The sequence below is a fragment of the Centruroides sculpturatus genome, unplaced genomic scaffold, assembly GCF_000671375.1.
Source record: "Centruroides sculpturatus isolate CEXI.00-Female unplaced genomic scaffold, Cexi_2.0 scaffold359, whole genome shotgun sequence".
NCBI lineage: Eukaryota > Metazoa > Arthropoda > Arachnida > Scorpiones > Buthidae > Centruroides > Centruroides sculpturatus.
Genome location: NW_019384764.1, coordinates 111,128 through 122,461, shown reverse-complemented (window position 1 = coordinate 122,461; position 11,334 = coordinate 111,128). Strand labels below are relative to the sequence as shown.

Here is an 11,334-nt window from a genome sequence, read left to right as displayed (position 1 = left end):
ATCCTTTGTTTTTTGGCAGCTGACTTCTTGAAAAACATGTCCAAAGTGGTCTGTTTCTCTCTCTTCTTCAACACCTGTCGGAAATGACGGGCAAGGGTGCCATTGTAGAGATTATTGATCCTGTTGGCCTCAGCTCTGTTTGTATAATGAGTGTTGGTAAACTCCTGAACCTCTCCCCATTCGACAAGGAAGTTTTGGTCAACTTTCACTCCTTCTGATGATTTCTTGCTGTTTCAATTGAAATCACCTTTCTGATTTTTTAGAAGCCACGATTTGCACAACACTTGAATAAATGTAAATACCCTGCACTGAGGTGATGTACGTAATAAACAAGGGAGCAAGCCGAATTCCATCGGAAGCTCTGTACTTCAGATATAATAATAATATATTCTAATAATACTAATATATTATAAAAATAGCAGATTGTCATCGGCAACGGCTACAGAGTGGAAACATCACTCGCACTTGTTCGCAGAAAGTCCATTGTTCACGTAACTGCCGAATGGAAAGTCCGTTGTTCGCAGCGTCCGTTATACGAGGCACCACTATACTATAATTATAGCGAAGCAACCTTCAAACCTGTAATAAAGTTCTTTTACGCAAGGTTTTTATCATTTATTTTGAAAAATAGTGACAATATTATTTTGAATTTAGACTCGGATTGCAGAACGAACCTCTAACGATTACGGTGATAATGTTCGGATACATGACATTAAATTTACTCGTTCACTGAATAATTTTATGGTTTATCACGAATGAGGGGACCGAAAACGAGCGCGAACAACTTCAGCAAACATCCGTAACCATTTCATCATAATCCTACTCTTCGTCACTAATCAGTGTTGCATAATGGTACGAGACAGAAAGTGGAAAAATAAAAGAACGTTGCAAAGCCCCCCGAGACACCATAACAAAATCTTTCCTGAAATACGGTCCTCCGGGTTATTCATCACTTTATTATCATCAGTGCCCACCAGTGGCCAAGCGCTCTTCGTACCCTGAACACTAGGAGTTCGGTCCTGGGTTTGCGCATCGCCAGGAAGGACTGGCCACGTGGAGTTTTCCGGGTTTTCTCCACATCTGTAACGTCTAAATAGGGAGTAGTTTCCCTTAAAAAGCCCTCCCAGAAGGCATCCCCCTTAGGCAGATCGCCCAAATGTTGCGTTGCCATAACTAAACAAACACTTTTATCATGCCGAAGAACGTTTTGTTATTAAAAATATGAAAATTTTATGCTTATTTAATTCCAATAAAATTTAAAATAAAAGTAACAATTAATTACGTTCCATTTGTTATAAATTTTTCATTGTGAAGAATGTATTTTCAGTTTTTCTTTCCACGACGCATTCCTCACTTGGATATGGTGTACCAATTCCAGTTCCATAACATTCTAAATGAATTTCCGAGATAATTTCGAATCTATCAACAATATTTGTATTTGTAAATGTGGCGATTCCAGTTTTTCCCGTAATGTCGATTCTGCCTAGTCATTACGGGGTTTGTGGACAAACAAACAAAAAATCTACGGAGGAGGGTGAGACCTTGACGATGGTTCCGTGGCATTAGTACAGAATTTATATTCTGTGACTAACATTATCCGGCAGAATAATTTGAAGATNGGAGCAAGCCGAATCCCAACGGAAGCTCTGTACTTCAAATATACTAATAATAGGCTATATTTTAATTATACTAATACTGTATATTATAAAAATAGCAGGTTGTCATCGGCAACGGTAACAGAGTGGAAACATCACTCGCACTTGTTTGCCGAAAACGAGCGCGAACAACTTCAGCAAACGTCCGTAACCATTTCACCATAATCCTACTCTTCGTCACTAATCAGTGTTGCATAATGGTACGAGACAGAAAGTGGAAAAATAAAAGTACGTTGCAAAGCTCCCCGAGACCCCATAACAAAATCTTTCCTGAAATACGGTCCTCCGGGTTATTCATCACTTTATCATCATCAGTGCCCACCAGTGGCCAAGCGCTCTTCGTACCCTGAACACTAGGAGTTCGATCCTGGGTTTGCGCATCGCCAGGAAGGACTAGCCACGTGGAGTTTTCCGGGTTTTCTCCACGTCTGTAACGTCTAAATAGGGAGTAGTTTCCCTTAAAAAGCCCTCCCAGAAGGCATCCTCCTTAGGCAGATCGCCCAAGTGTTGCGTTGCCATAACTAAACAAACACTTTTATCATGCCGAAGAACGTTTTGTTATTAAAAATANTCTTTATACTCATTTTCTATTATACATATTCTCACTAGATATAATATTTAATAAATTTTTTGTTTGATAAAATTATTGACAATATACTTAAGCTAACAGTTTGGAGTGTTTTCTTTTATACTTATAAAAAAAAATGCAAAAAAAATGTAAAAAAACTCTACTGTTTGTGAAATTCCCATTAGAATATACAATAAAATGTATTCTGTTAATTCTAGGTTATATTGTTTATTTTAAGTGATATAAAATTACAAATTCTTGACATTATAGATGCAACAATAAAGTTACAAATCATTCTTTATTGTTAACAATGCTTTTTTCATAATTTTGATTTCTTTTAGTGAAAAATGAATTGAAATAAAATGGGAAATTGTTTTAAAGGAATCAGGTAATAAGAAATAATTTAAAATACAAATTTCTCCATTTAATATACTTTATTTTGATAGTGAAATATTTAACAAAAGAAATCAAACAAGTCTTGGAAAGGTAGGAAAAACCAATTAAAAGATATATAGTAGAAGTAAAATTTGACATATATAATTTATAAGATGTTTAGCTAAGCATTTATCCAGGAGCAAGAGAGATCTTTTTAGTATTGAATGATTATGTGTATTTGGTGCATGCTGAAATAACCAAAGGGAATCAGTTTAAGACAGTTTGACTTAACATACATTCTAAGACAATATTGTATAAATTGATAGCAAAAAGAGAACTTATTTTGTTAGAAAACATGTTCAAAACTGTCTTCAATGGAAATACAAAGATGTAGACAATGGAGCATTGGTGTTCCAGATGGTACAGCATTCTGGTGTCATTGTTTAACAGGCCTCTTGTATGTGTTTCTCCAGTTTGTCAGTGATACTTGACACTGCTGGGAACACATCATATATCAATGCTTTAAGGTGATCCCAAAGGAAAAAAATCCAAAAGGATTAATACTGGGAACATGTCCTATCTAGGATTGCCAAACCACTCTAAGTTACTGATGCATACTGGAAATGATGTAGGTACCATCATATCGCTGTAATTGCACCAATGGAAAGTTATCAAGCCATTCATCCACTATTCTGTTTAGATATTGATGTTCAGATATCAGTCACTCTTCAGGGTGCTATCAACATATACGGAATCAAGAAGCTGCTCATCCCAAATTCCACACTAGACATTTATGATAAAACTGTGGTTCTCAATCCATGGTCTGCAGAACATGGGTGCTCCATGAAGCCACTTCAAGTGTTCCGTGAAAAATCAAATATACAATTAAAAATTGTTGCAAAAGAAAAATCAATACAATGTAAAACAGTTTGTGTATGGTAATCAGCAAATGCCAATGACATTATATACTAGACCAAGTGTGCTCTTGATTTCCAAAAGGTTTGTTCTGTGGAAAAAATGTCAAAGTTTAGTGTTCCCCAACTTCAAAAAGATTGAGAACCATGGGGATAAAACATACTATGTTACATATGTTGCATGCATCATGGAGCGTGCTGTGTTCAGTGATGCATGTTGTGACAGCTATCCACACTATTTTGGAAAACTGCCTCATAAAATGGTATAAAGGAGTTGCAATTCATTATGCTGTAAATTGAATGTAATATTGCACCACTCGAATCTTTTTGTGGTATCATCTCTGTTGATTGCAGATAGCAACAGAATGGGTGCATGTCCAGTGTATGCTGTGGTCCACAACATAATGTAATCTAACCAAAGCCAGTAAGATATCTTGCCCTGATATATGTTTAAGTAGACATCTTGTATAATGTACAGAAATTCCAATCCATTCCTTCATGAATCACAGAACTTCAATTTTCTAAATTGCTATAAAGTCTGCAAGATCTATCAAACCAAAACTATTTAAAATTTTTATGGGAAAGATACAAAATTGGAGTTAAAATGAATAAATATCATATTTTTTTACAAGTTTATTAACTAAATGATTTATTTAATATTAGATTAATATTAAATAAATCATTTAATAATTTCCTATTTCTAAATATTCATGAATTAAAATTTACAGAGTATATAATGATAAATTAGTATATGCAATGATAAATATGTGACTATGGTTTGACTATTAATATTTATCCATTACAAAATCAAATATGGTTTAATCATTTAAGTGTTTCTTCAATGTTAAGGGGGTACATGTTTAGTAACTCACTCCTTAGTGTTCATCTGATATGGATGGATAATTGTCCTTTTTATGCTAATCCTTTTAGCTGAAAAATCAAAAATACACTGCTGACCTTTAAAATTGCTACACCATGAAGGCAGCAGGCAACAAATGCAAAATTTGCATGAAAGGTATGTACTGTACAACATGCTGGGTGCTAATGTGCCTCAAGATTATCTATCAATTTAATGTCTTCCTCCCAATATACTATATGTATATAATAAACATGATTCTGCTATTTGCTTTCCTTCCTGGGTAGCAATTTACAATCTACACTGCTGGCCTTATTGGCCAGCAGTGTAGATTGGAAGTGAAATATTTGGTTTAAATTAATATCATAAAATATTTCAAAATCTAAAGAAAATGCCATAAATGTGTAATATCTCAGAATGGGATAAAGATTATGAAACTAAAATTTGGCATGGTAACTTGTATATAAGGGCATTAATGCCATAAATTTTGGAGTACTGAACTGAAATAGGAGATAGAGGAACGAGAGATCGTGTATCATATCGAGTGGGGTCAGACTTAAATAAAAATGTTCGTTATTGACATTTAAAACATTTTAAAAACTCATCACTAATTTCAAACTTAAGCCTTTTTTGCCTAATAATAATAACTTTTATATTATTATCTCGTAACAGATGGTCAATAATGTAAACATTCAATTTTAAGTGGACTATTTTTTAAATGGAGATTTTTATCGTTATTCAACAAACTTACGCCTTTTAAGCTTTTGTTATGACTGAAATTTTATATCTGAGTATAACTGAAAATTATCAAATTTCCTAATGGTCCCCTTAACTTCCTATTCGAGTGCCTGGAAAGTCAAACAACAGCCTCTGCCATATTTTAAAATTCCTTTGTTATTTGAACAAAAGAGGAAAATTAATGGTACAACTAAATAGGGTTATGTGAACGTATGCTTTCAAGAAATAAATTCCTAAAAAGAAGGCTACATTCACTTGCGCCAATTGAATAGTTTTCTTAGAAAATTGCAGATATTTATTCATAATTTCCTTCTACCAGTTACTAGTTTTAAAAAGAAACAAGATTTCTCCAAGTAATGTTTAAAAAAGTATTGATTATAATTATTCTTTCGAAAGATGATAAATTTCTACTTCTAGCAAATACCTATAATCAAAGCTGCTAAACCTTAATTATCGGTTGACTAGTTTTATTTCTATCGAAATTGATTTCTGCTATCAAGTTATTTAGGAAATCAATAAGTTTTTCTAAGTTTTTATACAGTCATTGATTTCAGTATTCTGCATTTGTTAGTTCTCTACGTATCGAAAATCTTTCGAGATGCAAACTCTTATAAATTTATTTATAGTGTGGCAATCTCTAGGTCATGGCGCATTATAAACAAAACTGGTCTAGGGGCGTCCGAGATGGTCCACCTAAAAATTCTTGGGATTTTTTATCCATCCGTCGTTCTCAGAGCCCTACAGCAGTAAGTTGACACCATATCCACTCGGCCATTCAGCCGTTCTATATAATGTATATTGTAAAATTATGGACTCCAATAATAATAATAATAATAATTATAATATTGTCACTTTCAGAATAGTCTGAAGACAGGCTATTCTGACACAGTTAAATCATTGTTAAGTCTTTTTCTTAGCTATCGAATGGCTTCTGATATTTGCTCATTTGAAATATTTGTTAATTCAATTTTCAATTTGTTATTAATTCCAATAAATTAAAATAACCTGAAAGGAATTATTATAAGTTTTTGGAAGAAAAATCTGTCGTAAAATAGTCTAGAAATGTGAAAGTTGGACAGTTCTATTTTCAGCACTAATAGCAACATTTTTAGTCAGTCGATAATGAATAAATAGAAGTGTTCTGGTATGTAACAACTAGTGTAACAATTTTTTAGTGAAAATTCATATTAATCTGATAAAATAAAAAGAATCCACAATGAATTTTTAATTTTCCATTAAAAAAAACTGATTTACTGTTGGAATTGATTATTTTACTTTTTCAGTTTTATTGAATATTTTACCTCTAAACTCACGTATAATCCTGTGGGAGAGGTTTGATATATGAAAAAATAGAATACTTAAGTCCACTTATAGTATTCACAGAATACTATAAGTGGACTTACAAGTGCATTTTATCAGCCAGTACTGGAAGTATGCTTAAAGAATGATAACAGTGCTAGAGCTAGGCCCTCAACAAGCTTCACCAGTGGTAACGTTTGGTTCGCATGTAAACAACGAAGACTGTAATGGCGACTGTCATGTTCGCTGGTCAGCGATTTTTTTATTATTATTATTATTACTACGCCAAGGATATTAAACTGTTTATTGATCCAAATGACGTTGAAGGACATACCAAAACTGTGAACTTCAGTTCTAGCATGACTCCACGTTCACCAAAATCATTCAGTAAAGTGACAGTTCAAAATCACTGCTGATGACCCAATTATTGTTCATTACAAGTATTCCCATTCAGTTGGAAGAGTAGGCAACATTTAGCATGAAGAAGAAAGGCCATCCTAAAGTACTAAAGAAAAAATATGATGATCGAAACATGCTGTTAATCTTGAAAAGATCAGTAACTTCAGAAGCAGATGGAGTTCATACCTGCAGGTAAAATGGATTTCTGGATAAGGTTTTTTGCTAAACAAGACAAAAGAAGTGCACCACAGTCCAAACATATTTGAAGACGAATAACCTGAAGAATGGAAGAGTATAGGAGATGGAATGGGTCTCCTTCCTAATCGGTTAGCTCAGCTGCTATAATGTTATTAAGGTGCAGTGCACTTCTCCCTAAGCCCAGTTATAATCGTGTAAAGGACTTTTCGTCGTTTTTAAAAATCCTTTATCAAGTAAACGTCAAAGAAACGTGTATTTCGGCTTTGTCTGATGTCTCAATACTGGAACTACATTTTGATAAGGCTTTATAAATGTACTGGCATAAAAAATTGCGGATTTTAGCAATCTTTTCGCTTCTCTTGCAAAATTTTAGACAACATTCTAACCTAGTTATAATCCTCAGGTCTTCAATTATGAACGTACAGAACGTAGGCCTAAAGTCCTAAACTATTTAAATATTTCAAGGTAACATGACAGTCATTTGCGAGTTTCTTTTCAAATAACATAATGAAATACGTGGAATAAATTTTATGCTACAATTTCTAATAGCTTCATGATTAATAGGACCACAACTGTGGTCATTGACATATCTGTCTGAGAAAACCGTATCAGTTAAAATAATTTAATGAATACCAATTTTAATTTATTTGGTACAAATTAAAATTGATATTCACTTATGTTAAAAATGCGTACAGTTTCAAACTGAAAGATAGTTCATAACAAAGATTTTCTCATTTAGAATAGAAAAAACCTTGGGAGAAGAGATAGCGAAAGTCAAGATTTCGAAGAAATTAGCAAAGGACCACCACAGAGCATTGTAAATAGTATTATTTTTAATAAACCTTGATAGACTATTCTTTCTAATAAATTTAAGAATTTTCCAGTTGTTGAATAAAGTAGAATTAAAAGATTCTGCTACAGAAACAGATGATAAACTTTTTTCACTTGCCGAAAATTTAGTAAATATGAACACGAATTCATACAATGAAAAAATTCCACCAATTCTCAGATACAGAGACAGCATGGACATTATTATGGACAGATTGAGAAATTCGGAAATCGAGTCACCAACCATTTCTTCTTATGAAATCAAAGATAATGATGTTAGTTTATTAAACTTACAATTTCTTATATAAATATACATCGTATAAAACTTATCAGAGAAATATTTATTTACAGAACAAAGCAATAAACGTTCAAATCGATGAAGAATCCGTCGATCTTAACAGCGATGATAATTCAATAGTAGTAAATGGAAATAATTAGTATAAGGTGCTGGAAAAAATTAGAAAAATAAATTTATCAATATTCTCAATTGTGCTTTTGTAAACTCCTTCCATATTAACTTTTACTAATTTAGATTGCTGTTACTTTCACAAAAGATAATATAATTTTTAATTTTTATAATACTTTTTTTTAAAATGAGAACTAGTTTACCCGTCGCACATTGCTGCGATCTCAGAAGAAACGAAATTCAAGCAAACTCGACATACAGTTGTCCATGTGAGAAGCACGGATTCTCCAAATCTAGCCCACACACTTGCAGCGATTGTCAGAAGTGCGATATTCCCCATTTATATGTATATATTTTTGATCCTTTACAATTTTAATTATCTAATTGCTCCTTCCTCTCTTCCTTAGCATGCTGTAAAATTTCTGATAGTTGGATAATAAACCGTTTTATTGTAATTTGTCTTTTTAAATTATTTTGAGTTGATATTAAAATTGGAAAAGGGGGATTCCTAGATCGGTAAAATAGGCGAATTTCCTCCTACAACTTCGGTTGTTGTTCCGGATATAGTTAAGGTTTTAACAAAGTTCAAGCGAATACATAATTAGCAAAAAAATAGTTGAAATAAAGTGATTAAACAAAAATTATTACAAATATTGTAAATAACAGTTCACAAATGGCATACAGTATATAGAGATATTTTTTGGAGGGGGAATGGTCTTCGCAATTTGAAATCGATCGAACTCACGATGAAATGCTCGTATACACTCGCGCCATCTATCGTAGGATAAATGTACTATGCCAGAAAGCTTCGCGGGAGTGTATTAAAAAAACTTCCCAGTTTCTTGGCAATCGAATAAGCAGTGTGGTAATGCATGAAGGACATACAGACAGACAGACATACATTCATTTTTATATATATAAATGAGGTAAAGAGAAATTTTTCATACTTAGTTTTGCTGTATACAAGTATATTGGTATGTAACAGTGTAACGTGGCACTCAAGGCTATATAGTAAATAAAGACTAGAGACCACTCCGGCTTGTTTATCGTCCACTAGTATTCGCACGACTACGACTAGTTGTAGGTTCACGCCTAACTACCAGTGCTCAGTGGTGTTATTCTCTAGAACACTAGTGGGCGATGTTGAGCCTCACCAACGGGCTGATTATGTGGAGTTTTCCAGATTTTCTTCACGTTAGTAATACCTAAATAGGGACCAGTTTCCCATAGAAAGTCCTCCCGAGAGGCATCCCCTCCGCTTTTCGTTCATGGCTCGCGTTTCCATAAACAAATAAACAAATAACATTGTGCCGCCACGGATTCAGCAGATAATCCAATATGGCCGTAGAGCCATATTGGATTAACTGCTGTTTCAAATGCACTCAATCGAGTGAAACTTATCCGAATTAATTTCGATACGAGTTATTTCAGTTATTTAAATAGTTCAGATAACTGTACACGTTCGAGAATACAGTGGTGCCTCGTATAATGTACTGTACTTAATCCGTTTCAGGTGCACGTCCGTTAAGTGAAAAGTCCGTTATACGAAACGCATTTTCCCATAGAAACACATGTTAAAACATCTAATTCGTTCTGCAGCATAAAATAACCGTACTGTACCATTAAAAAAATGAAAATGGAGCAGTCACCAATTATGCCGGGTAGTCAGATGTTTTGAGGAGGATGTGGAGAAACCAAAGTATTCCTCTACCTCCTTTCTTCACACATTCATACAGAGAGACACTTTCACACATTGCAGCAAGTCTCTTTTTATTGTTTTTTTTTTAATCGGAGTCAGATTCAGGAGAGGCTACCGGGGCTTGCAGGGTCAACTCCTCTTGTTCCATCCTTTGTTTTTTGGCAGCTGACTTCTTTAAAAACATGTCCAAAGTGGTCTGTTTCTCTCTCTTCTTCAACACCTGTCGGAAATGACGGGCAAGGGTGCCATTGTAGAGATTATTGATCCTGTTGGCCTCAGCTCTGTTTGTATAATGAGTGTTGGTAAACTCCTGAACCTCTCCCCATTCGACAAGGAAGTTTTGGTCAACTTTCACTCCTTCTGATGATTTCTTGCTGTTTCAATTGAAATCACCTTTCTGATTTTTTAGAAGCCACGATTTGCACAACACTTGAATAAATGTAAATACCCTGCACTGAGGTGATGTACGTAATAAACAAGGGAGCAAGCCGAATTCCATCGGAAGCTCTGTACTTCAGATATAATAATAATATATTCTAATAATACTAATATATTATAAAAATAGCAGATTGTCATCGGCAACGGCTACAGAGTGGAAACATCACTCGCACTTGTTCGCAGAAAGTCCATTGTTCACGTAACTGCCGAATGGAAAGTCCGTTGTTCGCAGCGTCCGTTATACGAGGCACCACTATACTATAATTATAGCGAAGCAACCTTCAAACCTGTAATAAAGTTCTTTTACGCAAGGTTTTTATCATTTATTTTGAAAAATAGTGACAATATTATTTTGAATTTAGACTCGGATTGCAGAACGAACCTCTAACGATTACGGTGATAATGTTCGGATACATGACATTAAATTTACTCGTTCACTGAATAATTTTATGGTTTATCACGAATGAGGGGACCGAAAACGAGCGCGAACAACTTCAGCAAACATCCGTAACCATTTCATCATAATCCTACTCTTCGTCACTAATCAGTGTTGCATAATGGTACGAGACAGAAAGTGGAAAAATAAAAGAACGTTGCAAAGCCCCCCGAGACACCATAACAAAATCTTTCCTGAAATACGGTCCTCCGGGTTATTCATCACTTTATTATCATCAGTGCCCACCAGTGGCCAAGCGCTCTTCGTACCCTGAACACTAGGAGTTCGGTCCTGGGTTTGCGCATCGCCAGGAAGGACTGGCCACGTGGAGTTTTCCGGGTTTTCTCCACATCTGTAACGTCTAAATAGGGAGTAGTTTCCCTTAAAAAGCCCTCCCAGAAGGCATCCCCCTTAGGCAGATCGCCCAAATGTTGCGTTGCCATAACTAAACAAACACTTTTATCATGCCGAAGAACGTTTTGTTATTAAAAATATGAAAATTTTATGCTTATTTAATTCCAATAA

The 11,334-nt window shown here is 34.4% G+C and overlaps 1 protein-coding gene across 1 annotated transcript; it reads left to right on the top strand.

Moving 5' to 3' along the window:
• Nucleotides 1-2,259: 2,259 nt before the first annotated feature.
• LOC111628878 lies at nucleotides 2,260-8,373 on the top strand. The gene is made up of 4 exons (XM_023372736.1): nucleotides 2,260-2,611; nucleotides 2,670-2,709; nucleotides 7,742-7,819; nucleotides 7,887-8,373. Exons 1-4 carry the CDS (start codon nucleotides 2,586-2,588, stop codon nucleotides 8,136-8,138), a joined length of 396 nt encoding a protein of 131 aa, XP_023228504.1. The 5' UTR covers nucleotides 2,260-2,585; the 3' UTR covers nucleotides 8,139-8,373.
• Nucleotides 8,374-11,334: the final 2,961 nt, after the last annotated feature.